Source organism: Acanthaster planci, linkage group LG03 (assembly GCF_054643075.1).
Source record: "Acanthaster planci isolate LZ-2023a linkage group LG03, COTS_SCS, whole genome shotgun sequence".
Taxonomy (NCBI): Eukaryota; Metazoa; Echinodermata; class Asteroidea; order Valvatida; family Acanthasteridae; genus Acanthaster; species Acanthaster planci.
The window spans coordinates 7,193,329-7,211,412 of NC_141779.1; the positions used below are offsets into that span (position 1 = coordinate 7,193,329).

The 18,084-nt window shown below is 41.9% G+C and overlaps 1 protein-coding gene across 17 annotated transcripts in view; it reads right to left on the bottom strand.

Moving 5' to 3' along the window:
• Positions 1-18,084, bottom strand: part of LOC110989511 (uncharacterized) — a 322,817-nt gene that overhangs the window by 281,757 nt on the left and 22,976 nt on the right. For 13 of the 17 annotated variants that reach the window (XR_015424849.1, XR_015424847.1, XR_015424845.1 and 10 more), the window contains exons 2-3: positions 15,488-15,870; positions 5,754-5,876 (exon numbers count right to left, since the gene is read on the bottom strand). Coding sequence is in view for 7 of the 17 variants with exons in the window: in XM_087134885.1 (XP_086991011.1) it covers positions 5,754-5,876; positions 15,488-15,839 (475 nt within the window). In the remaining 10 variants the exon portion in view is untranslated. Of the gene's footprint in view, positions 1-5,753; positions 5,877-12,221; positions 12,340-15,487; positions 15,871-18,084 lie in introns of those variants that run through there. The other 4 variants (XM_087134889.1, XM_087134888.1, XM_087134891.1 and 1 more) reach the window with 3 other exon arrangements.

The window sequence follows — 18,084 nt, forward strand, 5'->3', positions numbered from 1 at the left end:
CATTAATATTTCTTTTTTTGTAGAGCAAATTTGTAATGTTCAGTAACAGTGCACAGAAAATTCGGGAGCCAAGGCCAATGATCATATACCCGTATCTTCAGCACAGAGATGTTCATTATAGCGGCATTCCACAGTACTACTGTTAAGGAGTGTATGAATAATCAAGTGAAATCTTTTACACTGCTACCAGTTAATTTATCTTTGAAATATGATGCTTTGGTACAGTGAATAAGTTGGAAAACAAAGGCAGTTGCACCAAGTAGATTTCAAGATCTCTGTCAAGTTGGTTTCCACCACCTACATTCCAATCGATGTCTAACACACCTTGATCATCAACATCACAGTTGTACCTGGAGGAAACTTTTTTTGGAGATGATTAAGGGGATAGTATGTGTCGAGAATTTGCTCAACAGTTTTGTTGTGAAAATTAACCTTGATATCAATGTTGCCATGTTCAGCAAAGCTTGATTGTCTAAATGGAATAATAGGAAAGTTTATCAGCACTAAAAGACTGAATATATCCAAGTGTGTCACCTATTCATCCAGTTTGGCATGATTAATTTGAAAATGAACAGCGTTATGATTGGACATCAGATTCTTGTGCACACAACAGTTTTGAAATAAGCTACATGTATACCCCAGGTGGCCAATAACTAAATCCAGAGTGTGGCTAAATTTCAGGGCAGGGCAAGAAATAAACTGGAAAAGGAATTTTAAAGCCTCTTGTTTTACTGCCTTATTGACAAGGACACTAAAGTCACCAAGCATGACAATCTTGCCATAAATAATGGACATTTCAGTACCAAAGTTCCAAATTCAGTAAGGAAATCAAAAGATTTAAACATGTTGGACTGTGATAGTGGTAGTGTGTATATGATGACAGAAAATATTGATCCTGTTTAATCTGTCAGTGCAACACGATCAAACGTGGTTGTAGCGATTAGTCAAGGTACCATTACGAAAATTACATGTACAGTAGTTGAGATTTATGATTGACACCTATGTCTCCATAGAAGTCAGTACAACCACACGGAATATTGATGACAGAATAACCAAGAGGGGAAGATTTACAAATAATATAATTGTCATGATATAGCCAGGTTTCGGTCAGAAAAATGGCATAAAAATTTTGTCCAATGATGTATTCACAAAGAATGGCTGTCTTGTTGATAAAATGGGCATTTCAAACACAGACACTAAACTTCTTGGGTACACATTTGAAAGTGAGGATACAGAGGATTTTCAGTCACATGAAAGTTGATGATCAGAACTCAATTTACACAGATAAGCATGGAACACAAGCGCCTTCGAAGTTTCTCAATATTCTGGCATACATGAAATTGGCATTAGAAATAACCGGATTTGAAAATGCATTCGTCTCCACAGACATTGTACACTTCCTGAAATGCCTTTGCCCATCATCTTACGTCACGTCAAAAACCTCCATTGTTGGGCTAGTAGGGTGCTTACATGTACGCATACACTAGCCCTGTGCTATGGAAAACAACTCGACTGGTCCACTGTGGTGTTGCTTAAAAGTTCCAGCTCTGCATGTTCTATGGGTGGGGGCTTTAAAGGATGTTCATTGATTTGACTGAATGCCAGACATTAAGGGAAAACCTTGCATTTGGGTTGCAGAGTTAATAGAAGTTTATCACAAGAATAACGTAGATCAGGAGAAGTTGTTGGCCTTGTGATTGTGTCATGAAGGTTACAACGGTAGGCGATTGGGGTTAATATCACTAGATCTCAATAGTCGAATTTGAAACGTAGCAGTTAAATTGCTATAATAGGGTACTCTTGTCCCTTGAAGGCTGCTACAGATCAGCCATTTACCAAAGATATGGGGAGAAAAGTTTCTAAATTGTAGGCCGGTGTAGCTTGCATGGTGATGCACAGATTCAGGACAAGACTTAACACAGAACACCAAGCAGGTCTCACTGTTCAGGTTGCAACATATATGTCGAAGAGTTCAAGAGACAAAATATCAAGTGGTCACCTTGTGACATGGGGTGGAGTCCCTTTGTGCTTCTCTGCTGATCTGATAGCTCAACTAGCCAAGCACAAAACAACAAATGTCTCCACTTGGTTGTAGGCAACAAGCCGGTACGAAATCAGCCTCCTAGTCTGCCAAGTTTAACTTTGAGGATACATTGGTTCAAAGTTCAGAGCTATAGGTAAATGGTAATAATGCAGAAATACTGAACTGGACACAGAGTGAGGCAGCCTGTAAGGAACACACCATTTTTGAGAATTATGCAATTAAAAACGGACACTGTTATATATGTGCACGTATATGATAGTGGTTACCAAGTGTGTGACATCTAGATGAGAAAAATGTTTTTTAGTAAAAACAGGAGCCGAGCGACTTTGGTACATCGCCAAATGTCACCATCCAAAAATTGGTCTGTAAGCACATGACCCGCCAAATAAACAGAATAGAATGGTAACATGGTGTCTGTAAGTTCTTACACTGGGCTTCTAATGAGGAAATATTGTGCGATGGCAGTGGATTGACTCAGATTTCCTCGGATTGCAAACCTCTAATTTCAACAGTCACGCTCATAGCAGCTGTACCAACATGTGAAGACACGACAAAGGTTGCAACCCCATCCTTGTTCCCTGTTGTAGGAGACCTTTCATTTGCATGTTGCCCATACACACTGGGTATGAGGCTGTGTTTATGTGGTTTTACTGGAGCACACCAGCAAGTGTAGGCTTGGCACGGTACACAACGCATGCTCGTAACACTTTACGAACAGGACACGATTACAATCATGGTGGGAAAAGTCTACAAATTCAATTTGTGGCAACAGCTGCAAATTTCTTAGACATTCTAAATTTACAGATGGGTTGATTGGGACAACTGGGCAAACTAAAACTTTTGGCAGCGATAGAGCAGTAGCGTACCTGCTCATAACCGCTCAGGACACCACCTTATAAACGTTACCATACACTAAGATGACTTTACAAAATACACAATTTGTCAGTTATTCAACTGAACATACGTACAAGCATTCAAGAGGCATTTATATAACAACATCAAACACAACAGAAAAAAAATCAAACGACATTTATAACAGTAATTATAGACATTTAATCCATCCCTATTGCCATGTCACATTTTGGTGTCTCATTTACAACTGTTACCATCATGTTTAGTCCTTACAAAAATTTGGTGGTTGTGTTTATGTTAACAATATTACTGCACTTATAACTTCATGTGTTGAGGCCCACATGAGATACATTTTTGGGGGGACTACACATCTAGGTTTTTGTTAAGCAGGTTTTTACATGTACATGTATATACCCAGTATCATGTCTCTCCAGTATTAAATAGTTATAAACGATTGATGTGTAAATAAATGAAAATGAACATGAATGGGTAATCAGTTTGGGGAAAAAACCATGCCCAGTTACTCAGGGCACAGAATATATTGCTGAAAGATCCCAAGATATAACTTAAAGTGAGACTAGAGGTTTTGTCTGTCTTAAGGACAGAGCAAAGGGCTTTTTGCATTTTTGTTTTTTCTTAAGAAAATGTCATTTCTTCATTTGACATACCGGATTTCTCACTTCTTACTTAAACATGTATCCAAGAGCTACAGATAATTCCAAAAGTTTCTTACAATATTTTGGTGACCTCATTATGACAAAATATTCAAACCCTTTTGAACATTAAAAGACATAACGAATTACAATTTGCACCCTTTACACGCCATCCAGCTCCAAAGAGTGCACCTTTACTGTCACATTACTTATCACCTGATGAAGTCATCCTCACATGAGTTCAATGTGTCTAAATCACTCCCCTTTCAAGATATCTCCAAAGTATGATCCCAATAAGATAAGCACTCACATGATATAGTGCATTGAAGAGTGTACCTTTAACCACTTCCTGCCAGGGATTCCAGTATCGGACATGTGTATACTTTATATGCTTGGCTGGGGTCTCCCAAATCGGACAAAAGGAACTTGGCCTTGTAACAAAAGACTGCTGGGCATTACCAACATTTTTCACTCTCAATAGTGGAGGTAATCCAGCCTTGTCTTGAAACAGTATACCACAGTTTCAGGAATTTAGAGCGAGCAGATTACCATCGGGGACAAAAGTGCTCCACCACTGCAGCGATGAGCCACACAGCACTGCTGCATCTGCATGCTAATTTGGCCCCTATTGAAAAGAGGTCAGCAGTGCACTGTGCCAGTTTGTGAACAAAAGAAAGTTATAAAACACAATCTGGGCTCTTTTTACAAGACTGCAGGCCTGGCTGAAATACTCGGATGTCAATAGATTTTGTCTGTCAGGCTAGAGTGGCCACAAGACAGTCCTTCATGTGGGTGTAAGTGTCCAGTTAATGAAGATAGGAATTTTTAAAGAATTTCGAAAACAGAAAAAATGATAATTATCCCGCCCCAGCATCATCAACATTGATAAATGCCACCGGCGTGAACTGGTTAATGTCACAAGGCTTGTCACCTGATGAGGTCATCAGCACATGAAGCCAATTTTGATCTAAAGCCCTCCTCTTCCAAGATATATGCAAGGTTTGAACCCAATCGGATATGTACTTCACGAGATATAGTGTGTTGAATTGTGCACCTTTAATGTCACATGACTTGGCATATGATGACGTCATCATTATATCAGATCAATTTTTGTCTTTAACACTTCTCTTTCTAGATACCTGCAAGGTTTCAACCCAATTGGACATGTACTTCACCAAATATAATGCTTTAAACTAAAGACTGCATCTTCAATGTCAGATGACTTGAAAAATACTAACGTCATCAACAAGTCAGGTCAATGTTCATCTAAAGGGCAGTTTGAGAAAATGAAAATAACATTTCAGAGAAAAATCATTGAAAATCTATTACATGTTGACTTCTTTTGACTCTTTGATTAAAAAAGGTACATGTATATATGAATGGGAATAAATATGTGCTTGGCCAGTCTTAAACAAACGACCTTACTTAGGAGAACAAACACAGATAATGCCCTTGCCTGCATCTTGGGCATTAGTCTCCATTCTCCAGGTAGAAAAATAGCACGAACTCTCCAAAACCCACCCATCTCTCTACCGTCGCTGAGCCAGTATTAACCACTTGCTGCTGGGTGGATTTTTCTTGAGCAAGACAAGATGCCGGCTCATTTTCAAGATTTTCCATTTTCAAAATTCTTTAAAAATTCATCATTTCATTTAATGGCCATTTATACCAAAATGAAGGACTCTTTTGGCACTATTCTAAAGCTGACAGGTAAAATTCATTGACTCCTGAATATTTCAGCCAGGCCTGCAGCCTTGGAAAAAGAGCCCAGATTGTGCAGTGTTATGTAAGATTCTTTTGTTCCTGAAACTGGCACAGTGCACTGCTGACTTCTTTTCAATAGGGGCCAGATTAGCATGCAGCAGTGGTGTGTGGCTCATCGCTGCGGTGGTGGAGAGCTTTTGTCCCCGGTGGTAATCCCCTCACTCTAAATGCCTCAAACCATGGTATACTGTTCCAAAACGAGGCTGGATTATCTCCACTATTGAGAGCGAAAAATGTCGGTTAATGCCCAGCAGCTCAGTCTTTTGTGCTGAGCACAGTCTTTTGTTATAAGGCCCAACTCTTTTGTCCCAGTTTTGGGCTCCCCAGCTCTGCATATAAAGCCTATGTACTCGAAAACGGGTCGCCTGGCAGGAAGTGGTTAAATGCACATTTAAGACCGGCCAAGCATATATTTATCCCCTTATTCTTTGCTGGCTTACCTGCATTATCAAGTGCTTTTAGCGAAGCTCCATGAGTAATGAGAAATGCAACCACCTTGGCATTTGATGACAAACAAGCAATGTGGAGTAGACTCCTGCCATCATCAAAAGTATGATTTATATCTGCAATGTCCAATAACAAAAGTACACAAATTAGAACTTTTATTGATGAAACATTTGACCAGGCCACCACAATTGAATGGAATGGAAAAATGATGACGGTGCATGTAGGGTGAGACAACTCCATTCAAAATGAGCTGTCAGGGTCACGGGCCTGTTGCTATGCAACGTCTTCTGGAAGACAAGCAGCGTTCTGGAGGTTAGTTGGTCCCACACTACATGTACATACGGCCACTCAGTGCACTTTATGGAAACACATACCAGTTTATGCATATGTACTCATGTGCATACTGCACTTACATGTATGTTGGACATGTTGGAAGGTCATCAAACTTACAAGCCCAGTCAGGCCGAACGTTAGCAAGCCTTGATTTTCTGTTATTTGTTGCCTCCGAGTTCTACTGCTTGCTTGTTTGGGTCTCTTCACATTTGACTTGTTTACATGTACCAATTTTTTTCCAGTAGCTCTGTGTATTGAAATGTGCTGGTAAGACTTAATTTGGTAGAAAAATAGCACCAACTCTCCAAAACCTGCCCATCTCTCTACCGTCACTGAGCCAATAAAGAACCCGGGCCAGTTTTTATGCCTGAAGCCTACAGTTCCTTCAAAACTTGCCCATCGTGCAACTGTCATCGAAGGTCCCACCTCTGCAAAATTCTCCCCGTATTCCTAAAACTTGCGCAGCCGCGTTGCTTTGCTGAGAACCCGGGCCCCCAGGGCACAGTCTCGATTGTTGTTCTCGAGACTGGGTTCACGCTGGTAGCACGGCTAAGCCGACGAAATGTGGCTGGTAAAAAAAATGACAAACTAAAATGACAAGTAGAGAGAGCTTGTCTATTATACCTAATGATTGAAGAAAAAAAATGCACTCCTTATTTAAAGATGGAAAATCTGGGAAAAAAACACACGTTGTTGAATATGTTAATACAATAGAAACATGCCCCTTTTGTAAAGAAGATACCCTGTTGTCACTTAATTATGCATCATTTAAATATTGTAATAGTGTTTATAGGGAATATTCTAAGATGAGGGACGATAGTTTGATTTTGAAGATGGTCTTATTATTAGTATGTATTATTTAAAAATAATATGGTTTAATAAAGAGAGATAGTTAACTCTATTTAATCATGGAATGCAAAAAGTGTACTGTATGCCACAAAGAAATACCATTTGCAGAGTTTAAACTAAAAAGCTAAAAAAAAGTAATCGCCTTTTGTATGCGTTGTTTAGATCACCGAAGATGCTGAGGAACTTGTGAACAAGGTCTTTATAAATATAGCTGCTCTTTATCCAGACCAATTTTGGAAGCAGAAGTGAACCAAAACAGTAAAACTATCACAAGAAAGATCTTTCTTGGGAACATAAAAAATATAAATTGGCTTGTTCAATTTGGGCACCGAGATAATGCAAGCATGATAAATATAAGCACAGGTGTAACAAGTGTAAAAAGGCAGTAAAAAAAAAAACTCCCTCTCTTCAATTGAGGGGAAGGGTTTTTCTTGTTTAAAAAAATGAAAAAAAAATATTATGTTGTTCTGTTATGTAAAAAGAGAAAATACCAGGACCGGCCTATTATTAAAAAATACAATACATGGAATAAGTCAATTTTAAAAGACTACACATGTAGAGTGGCACCGTACCCTGGAGGTGGGTCGGCGACGAGAGTGCAGTTACTAAAAAAACATAGGCAGGCATCACTCAAGCGAACACTCACCAGAAGAAAGAAATATCTATAATGAAGTATTCATTGTCCCATCCAGGAAGGTGCTGGATGCTGTCCTGACCACCGAGTACAAGGTCATTGTGCCAAGGGCTGGTTCGCTCTACAGAACATCCTTCCGATAGCACTCGGTGAAAGTAAAGGGGGATCTCCAGCAAGCCGCCAGGCAGATTTCTGCTAGAGGAACTCCTCTGAAGTATGACCAGGATGCGGAAGGTGCCCGAACATCGAGGGCCCTGACGTGAGATCGGGTCATCTCGTCATGTGCCAGTCAGTCTCAGTTCGCGAAGATGATGGCCGAGACCGTCCATCGGACAATAGTGTCCTTTGACGTTGGATGAAAGGGTTTTGTTGTAGTGATGAAGAGCCGGGAACTAGACTCTCGGCAACGCTTGGTCCTGGCAAGGTACCACTTGAGAGTGCGAACTGGACACCGTATCTTGTCAGAGTCATCTCTCGAAAAGTGAGATTATGTCAGGAATGAATATGTCGGGAGGCAGGAAGGTAGGCATCTGGTTTTTCATAAAAAACTTGATGGCTGGGATAAGCCGAACCCCATGCTGCCCCCAGCGAATGTGACTTTCAGCAATCGATAGAGCATGCAGTTTGCTACCACGTCTTGTTGTAACAACTGTAAGGAGGAACACCAGTTTGATGCTTAGATGGAGATCAGATGCATCAGAGCGTGGCTCCAAGGGGGGGACCGGCAAGAATGCGTAAGATGCTTCCAAGGTCCCAGGATAGAATGAGGTGTTTGACATGAGGATGCTCGGCAAACATTCCTCGAGGAAGCTGGTGGATGTCAGCATTATCAGAGACCGTCGATCCATCGCTGAAGCCCGAATGAAAAGCTGCCAAGGCCCACTGCTAGTTGCGGATGGTGGCAATCTGGAGGCCCAAATGGAACAGATACATGGAAAAGTCTGCGACGGAACTCACAGGAGCTTCAGTTGTAGAAACATTGTGGCTGCATCACCATCTAGGAAAATGCTGTAGTTGGCTCTTGCTAATTTTGCGAGTGGACAGTCATCGACCCGGGTCGCCATGGATGCAGCGTGCGCAGAAAGGCTTGACGCTCTGAAGGATCATTGGACAACGTCCAGCACATGAAGTGGAGACCCACCGGTGCTGGATGGGGGACCCCTGACTTGGACTGAAGAAGTATGTCCTTCCTGGGCAGAAGGACCAGCGGCCATCACACCAAAAGTCTTGTCAGTATCAGAAACCATGGTTGGCGAGGCCAGAACGGAGCGATGAGGAGGAACTGTTCTATCTTGGACAGGACACGCAGGATATTGAAGGAAAGGCATACGCCAGAAGCCCCGACCAGTCGAACTGTAGGGTGCCTGTCGCCCATGCCCATTGGTGAGGGAACCTGGAGCAGAACTTCAGGAGATAGATATTGTTGGAGGAAGCGAAGAGGTTGATATGGGGATGCTCGATCTTCGCAAAAATATGGCTGACCACGACCTTGTTGGTCGGACAGCGCCCTGAGAGAGTGCGTCTGCTATGCTGTTGCTGGTTCCCGCTATGTGGACAGCTTGGAGGGTGATCTCTTGATCATTCGTCCACATGAAGAGCTGCCATGCAAGGGCGCAGCGTTGAAGGGAGCGAGTGCCACCCTGGCAGTTGATGTACAATGTATGCCACTGCCATGGAGTTGTCACTTTGGACTCAAACGGAACAACCCACTAGATATAGTTGGAAGTGGTGTAGAGCGCTAAACACTGCTTGAAGCTTGATTGATGTAGCCGTGTTTGTCTTGAGAGGCAGTGTCCCAGACCCTGTAGGCATGGAGTGGAGGAAGAAAGGCCCCATCTTAATAGCAACATATCTGTAGTCCCAGTCAAATCCAGACCTAAAGGTACAAAGGGGAGACCGGCCAAGGGTGCTCGATGATGGTCCACCAACGGAGGTGATTGCATAGGAAGGTTGGTCCACCAGTAAATAGAAGCTGAAGTATTCATTATAAGAAAACAGTAGTGAGCCCTGTTACATTGTACTATGTTCGATTTGGCCATTTGTTTCCTGAAGTTGGAGGGATAAGGCTATATCATTACATGCACGGGGAATTAATATCGTATGCCATATACCGTATGCATTGCAACAATAGAAAGAGGTAGTGGTTGTTACAGCAACAACTACAGAGCTGTTACAGATTTCGAGTTGTTTTAATGGGGAAAAATAAAATATAAACAAAATGATGTAGAAAAAACAAGGTGACATCTTCATGACTTCATCAATCGGGAATAATTCTTGTATCAGGGTCTTTGTTGGCTGTAAGGGACGGTGACCATTTACATGTAGATCCGGTATGGAAAGGGCCTGATCGTACCCAGTCTGGTATTAAGCCAGGCTGGTATTCAGCCTGCCCTACCCTGGTACACAGGCCTTTCTGACCTGTGCCCTTTGAAGTCATTGAGGTGCATCAGTCTATTGCCCCTCAGAGAACAGCAAGAGCTGAACAAATGAAGACTTATCAGATTATAGCCTACTGGCAAGAGTTGGCCAAAGTGTTAATTCCTGCTGCTGGTTCTAGGTGGATTGTATTGTTTCGACTATTTAACTGATGGGCAGATTGAAACTTTATAACATTCCATATCTCTATTCTTTTGAAGTAGTACGTGTTAAGAAAACAGGAAAACAAAGAACGTTTAACTTCCCATGGCATGCAGTGCCAGCATTTGCATCGAGGTGTGATATTTTTCACGCGTAACGCTGAATGCAATAAGGGCACTCCCAAATGGATCAGGCTTGGTCCAGAATTTTTTTAGCTGAACATAATTTTCGGATGAGTACATTTATGTTCTGACTGCCGGGTGGACCATTGTACATAAGCGTGAAAGATCGGCAGTTTTCGGACATGCCTCTCTCCAAGGACATACCTTTTAACTCCCATTAAACTAAACGCAGCCAGAAATGAGTCGTATACAGTTAACAAAAAAAATTATTCATACCCCTCATACATTTTATTTTTTTTGTGTGTTTTTCAGAAGAGTGAAAGATGGGCACATAATATTTGGGGCATAATTATATATTTTTAGCTGTCAGGTATAAATGACTAAAGGTTTTGGTTTCACCTTATTTGCATAACAAAGAGAATACTACATTAATTAAATTCTGACATCCTCAGAATTATTCATCCCATTCTGCATGTCATGGCATTTGGCCACATTGCTCCAAAATGCACATGCTCCAGATATTTAGAGATTCTGCATGTTGTTTTTAATATATGCAACAATGCATATTTCCTCTATCGGAATATGTTAAAAATTTTATCTATTTCAATTGATTTGTGGAATGACATTGTCAATACTCTGCTTCAAGAGTGCAATCGTGGAGTCTCGGTTGTTGAGAACATGGCGAAACTAGGGAACTTAATGAGGATCCAAGCATGAGTGTTGTGAATGCTCACAAAGGTGGGAAAGGCTTTAAAGCCGTTTCCAAGCTCTTCAGAGTACACATTTCCACTGTACAGTGCATCGGCAAGACGTACAAGAAGTTCAATACTGTGAGAAACATCGGCAAGCATGGACAGAAGCCAAAGGTGTCTCCTCATCTGGCTAGGATAACAACAATTAAAGCACTTCAGGACAACTTGGTGAGATGGGCACCAAGGTTTCAGCGCAGACAATCCGCTGCACACTGCACAAGGAAGGCCTAGGCTACATAGGCATCGTCCAAGAAAGACCCCTGTCCTCACTCACAGGCATAAAAAAGTTCAACACGCATTTGCCAGAGGGCACTGAGACAAGGATCAAAGTTCCAATGGTCAAACGAGATGAAAATGAAGCTCTTAGGCAGGCCCTCCAACCTGGAAGAGCTAGAGGTCTTCCCCAAGGAAGAGTGGGCCAAGATTCCTGTGGAGCTGCACCAAACTCGTGAACAGCTACACAAACCACCTACAGTGTAGATGCCTAATGCCACCTAATCAAGAACAAAGGCTTTGTGATTGACTATTTATTGCGATATTAACTCTTATTGATATTAAAGGGTATGAATAATTCTGAGCATGTCAGAAATTAATCAATGTAGTATTCTCTTTGTTATGCAAATAAGGTGAAACCAAAGCCTTTAGTCATTTATACCCAACAGCCAAAAGTATTTAACTGTGCCCCAAATATTATATGCCCACCTTTCATTCATTAGAAAAACACAACAAAACAAACTGTATATTAAAGGGGTATGAATAATTTTGTTGTTAACTGTACATATGCATTATTTCCTAGTCCATCACTACCATTCGCTAAATTCTAGATCACCAGCAGTGTGCCCCCACTCACTTGAACCCCGCGAGGGCGGCCCCTATGTTCTTCCTCTCTTTTGATACGCAAAGTGCACCGAGGCTGCGTGGGGAAGAGGGAAGGAGATTGGTAATCTGGCAGGTATGCAGCAGTAGACTCGACTCACTCTACATGTAGGTGGGGGGAGAGTCTACTGCCTGCAACCTACGCAGATTACTAATATATATATGCAGAGTAGCACCAAACCTGTGGACGTTGGGAAGGCGAGGATGCAATACCAACATCAATGCAAAACTAAGGGGACAAATGAGATCACTACAGATACATGTACATAACAAAAATAGAGCATGTTATCAGGATGAGAAGAGCTCAAACCAACTCACCATGACAAATGCTTGAGTGCCTCCTTTTGCAGGGGTAGGGGACGGCCAGCAGATGAGCTACTGCGGGGACGTTCGGTGTATAGCCAGTCCATGTGTATGGTACCCCTGCAAAACATCACTGAGATAACAGGAGGTGAGTGTGGTAGGGGTCTTCCAACAAGCAGCTTTACAAATCTCTACCACAGAAACCCTTTGAAATTGGCCCATGAGGTTGGAACGGCACGGACGTCATGGGTGTGAATATGTCATCTACACTGGTCATCTGAGCCAGAAGGCCAGTCAACATCACCAAACTAAATAGCTGAAACCACCCACCTCACAACTGTATCCCTGAAGGCTGGATTATAGGGTCTGGTGGATGTGATGAACAGCTGTGTAACTGGCCCCCAAAAGTCCTTTGTCTGATTAAAGTACCACTTCAGCATGCAGACAGGGCACCAAATCTATCTGACGAGGATGACGCCAAGAACTGGATTGCTCCGCCACTAACAATGGGATGAGTGATATCGGAGGGAAAGCATTAAGCCAGAAGACCCTCCCAAGAAATGAGCAAGGCCTTGTACGTCCAAGCCTGTGGATCTGGGAAGCAACTCCAGAATATTGGCAGCTGGGCATTTAAATGAGACACAAACAGGTCCACATGAAGTATGTCTGTCACCAGGAAAAGAGCTTGAACAACCTCTCGTTGAAGGGTCCACTCTGCCGGGCAAACTGCCCCTCGAGAGGGCATCGGAGATAAAGTTCTGTTCTCCCAGAATGTGTTGGGAAGAACCAGAACAGAATGTTGCATGGCCCAGTGAAGTAGGCGCCAGGCAAGGACACAAAGAGTCGGAGAACATATGCCCCCACGATAGTTATTTAGGTGACGGCCGTCGCACTGTCCGACTGATTTAAGACTGTCTTGCCTATTATCATGGGGAAGGAGTGGTTGAAGGCCTCAAACGCTGCCTTAAGTTCAACAACGTTGATATGGGAACCCATGAGGGATGGGTCCCACTGGCTGGATATATCGTGCAGTGGGAGACTGGCGGTCGAGGGAATCCCTAGTCAGCTTGAAGTAAGAGAGAGGGTGAAGCTGGAGAGTCCGCATGTAAAGCCGACACCACAGGATAAGGTTGATGAGACTGGCCATCAACTTGAGAACATCAAGCCACACCGGGGCGGTCACGCAATGATGTCCATGGAACAGAAAAACCCACTAGGTTGTCCACGTGCTTGTCAGTGGGAGTGACGATGCCATGGCACAAGTCGAAGACAACCCTGAGAAAGGTTGGCATTTGTCTGGACTTGTTGTGGTTGTTCAGAAAACACAGGCAAGATGCAATAGTGTGCGTCGCCGTTATCGCCGAAGTAGCCTCGAACATCTGACTACCAAAAAATCATCTAGGTACCGGAATATCAGAATGTTGGCACAATGTGCAGTAAGTGCGCTGCCACTGCTCGAATCACTTTTGTGAAAACTCTGGGAGGGGTGGAAAGGCTAAAGGGTAGGGCGCGAAACTCGTAACCAGATGGCGGTATGAGAAGCAGAGGAATCAGTGATCTTACATATGAATGGGGATGTGTAGATAGGCGTCCTGTAAGTCTATTGATGGCGGCCAAGCCGGACCAGCAATTCACCGCAGAACAGTACGGAACATCTCCGTTTCTTTGGCCAGATGAAGACATTGAGTGGCTTCAAATTGAGGACTGGTTGCCACTTGCCGGGTTCTTTCATAAGCATGAAAAAGAACGTTGACATGAATCCTGTTGAGCGCAATCTGGTTGAACGGGTACAATGGCATGCTTTTCCAGCAGAGATTTACGACTCCAGAGCCTGTCACTGGGATGGGTTTTTCAGTCGGTCAGAATGACAAGACAGACGGAGGGGGCTCGTGAACTCCAAAGGGTAGCCGTACATGTAGGTGAGACAGGCAAGAACCCATCCGTATGATGCTATTTCCCCCAGAACCCTGCAAAGTCTAGAAGCTGCCAACAGGTTCAGGATTGGGGGAGAACAATTGTCGCAATACCAAGTCTTAGCTTTGGCCCAAAAAGGCAGCGCTTACATGTACATGTAAATGTGGGTCGATTCTGATCTTCTGCTGGAGAAGCAGGAGTTGCAAGTCCCAGCATCTGTATCACTTCACAACGGAGCAGGCAAAGGTGGGACTCAGTAGGAGCAAAAAGGGGAACACCGAAATTCCAGTGGAATACAAACAGAATTAATGATCCAAAGCAAATATAGAATAACAAAACAACCGCTCTCAAGGTATTTTGATAAGAAAACTAGTACCATACATATAGGAATGCCACAACCTGAATAAGAAAAATTGAGTGCATGTACATATTTGTACAAAAAGCAAATGAAACAAGCAGAATACGGAGATAAACACCCTCAAGTTATATTGAGGGAGGGTCTTCTGGCTTAAGTTATAAGGAATATTTACAGCAGTCACCTTTTTTGTTTTCAAGCAACTTCAACTCCAAACTTTTATTGATGAAACTTCAAATGCCATTTGAGCTCATTTCCCCCACCTGCACGTAAAAACATTAGGAATTCTGTGGTTGTTCAACCACAAACTCTGGAAACTTGTCCACTTCATGACCACTCACATCTAAAGCCAATCATGTTACCTTTTGTTGTCTTCCAGTTTAAAGAGCACCACTATTAAAGGAAAACACATTTTCTCTGATTTTATCTGTTCAAGTACACATGGAAACATCCAAATCAAATGCAGTGTCATTTGTCTTCAGAGGTCAACTATAACAAGCTAAAAAGAGCTTTTCTTCTGTTCATGCATTGATGCGAATTCTGAATGTAGATTGCATCATTCTGAGAAAACAAAGAAAACCCTTGCCCTGTGTTTGTTGTGGATAAACCCTGCGCATGCCAAGTAATGCATACAACCATTGTAGAAGACAACTGACACAGCGTTCCATTTGGATGCTTCCATATTTATTTGAAAAGATAAAATTAGAGAAAATGTGTCTTCCTTAGAGGTGCTCTTTATTCAAGTGAAACTGAGGTCTTCTGCTGGGTCTCTGTTAGGCTTGTAACTCTCAACACTTAAGTCCATGGAAAATTGACTTTTGAGATTTAGGCATCTCTTGTGAAGCTGATCTATGAATGGAGCATAATTATCATGGCTGCTCTAACAGTTGAGTCTACATTTTTCTTCTATGCTCTGCCTGTAACAGATCCCAAGAGTTTGCTTGCAAGAATACATGTAGTACACAATATCACTCAAAAGTGGTTTTTAAATGAAGTGCAAATTGCCACTTACCAATCAACTTGTCATTTAACAAAGCCTGAAGTAGCTTTACTGGCCCAAATCGCACAGCAAACCTGCAGTATTTCAACATAAGGTCGGAACTCTCACCATCACACAAACAGTCCAATAGTTCTGAAATCTTTGAAGCTGTAGGCCACAGGTCATCAAATACTACATTTGGGTCACCACTGACATACGAGTATGTGTGGCAAGTGAGATTGGCATACCAGAAAATATGGCAGAGACTAACATGAAATTTTTCATCATAAGATTGATTTTCAGTGTTCCAATCATTTGAAGTGGATTTTTCTGACTGTAAATCTGCACAAACGTCACACATAGGAGACCTTGCAGCCGAGCACATTCTTGTCCAAATCAGGTAAAATAAACAGGATCTGTTAAAAGGAACAAAACAAACAGAAAATCAAATCAACATTTAATAGACAATTACACATTTTAATCCACAACACACAGATATCCTGGAAATAATGTACAAAGAGGAACATGAAAACGATAGAAGCAGCAATCAGAAATTCAATTGACAGTGCAACACAGGCTCACATAAAATTTTGTTTGTGCTTCCTTTTACTTTGCCCTTTGGGAGGGGATCAAAAATACAGAGACCGTTCGCACGCGTCTGCATGCCTTCCCTTCCGCTCTGCACACCCTCCTGTTCATCCACTTTCCGAATAGCACTTCAGAACGCGTTCCTGCCCGTTTGCTTGCAGGAGTGATTCAGAGAGTATTGTTATGTTAATTGGCTGTTCCTGTGCATGCGAGAATGGCAGCGTCACAACAAAGATGCGAAGAACATGAATACAAGCTGTTCTGAGTCTTGGCTAAATAAGTGTCAACAGCGCTTGGTCCAATAAGATTTTTTCCTTCCTCTTAGAAAATGCTCATGTTGTCCCTTTGATGTACCAACTTCCCACATTTTATACATTCTTAATAAAAACGACCCTGGTCAAGGTTTTTATTACTAAATGTGGAGGAGGAAAGAAATACATTTTGACCGGTTGGGTGCTTGGGATAAGAAAAAAATGTGAACGGGTACAGGAAAAAATAAAAACCACGTGTGGTCATGGTTTAGACAGAAAAATGCCAAGGAGGAAAGAATTTATATATTTGATGGGTTGGAATAGATGCTCCGAATAAAAATGCAGTGGTACCGGGGGAAAAAAATAAAAACCACAAGTGGTCGAGGTTTGGATAGAAAATAAATGCAGAGGAGGAGAGATTGAATATATTTTGATGGGTTGGGATGGATGCTCTGAAAAAATATGCTGTTGTACCCGGAAAAAATAAAAATGAGTGGTCAAGGTGTGGATAGAAAAGAAATGCCGAGGAGGGAAGAAAAGAATTAATATTATTGGCGGGTTGGGTGCTCCGCATAAAAAAAGCAGAGGTGCTGGGAAAAAATTTAATAACACAAGTGGTCGAGGTGTGGATAGAAAAGAAATTTATAAACAACTTCTTCCACAAAAATTTAATCACCTTTTCGGAAGAAAAAATATTCTGCTGAACAGCCTGAATGAATATATTTCTTATAATTACAGTGATAAATTGCAACAACTTCCTCTCCGTTCTCTCCTTTTTTTTTTCTTTTTTTTTTCAAGTCGCATGTCGTCAATAACAGCACACCGGTATACACTCGGACAACCATACATGTAAATGCCTTGTTGAGCTACATACTGTACATGTACATGTACAATGTACATGCATTAAAAACTCACTTGTTGGGCGGAGACAGAGCTGACATGCGGTGGCTTTTGTGTGTGTGTTTGTGTGTTGGCCACACACTGAAAAGTTGCTATTAAACATAAATTCCGGCCCTTAAAATCTGTGAACCACAAGTATTGTTGGATTGTTTTTTAAATGTGCAAAAGCAGTAATATTCTTTTTGCTGGAGGTCCTTAAAATTAAAGATTAAAAATCTTCAAAAAGAGCAGCCAGTCGGGGGCTGAAATGTTTTTGCCGAGATCTCAATGACAAAACTCTGAAATGGTAGAATAAATTTGTGAAGGCAATAATACTCTGTGATAGGGAGGGATACAACCTGGAATGAAAATTGGCAGGCTCCACATACCGAAAGTAAAGAATGGCGTGATTGGTAAACCTCAAAGGCTGGAAAGATGTTTCTTCTCCATAACAAACATCCCCATCTCAAAACTTTATACAATGTATGTCTTTTTGCTGATAAGAAGCAAAGTATTACTTTGTGGAATGCAGTGCTTAAGTGCTCTACTTCAGAGAATTAAAAAGGAATATCTTAAGCAGAAGAGTGGCCACATTTAATTTTCCCCTCCGTTAGCTGTTCGCTGAGAATTTTACTTCCTATCCATGAACGGTAATTGTTAGAACACCATTATTGTTTCGGGGACTTCACATTTTCTTCGCATAGGTTTTATGCCACCATGGGGGCCACAAGATCTTGCTGTGTGCACAGACCGTGATGGGTCTTTTGTTGTAGAGGAACGCAAGGGAATGGGACGGCCGTTTTTGATCCCGTCCCTTTCTAAAAGTGTCTCAATTCTTGACATGATCCAGCTTTGTGAATTTCAATGTTTTGTAGTGATAATATACTTGTGCAAAGGTCAACTTACATATAC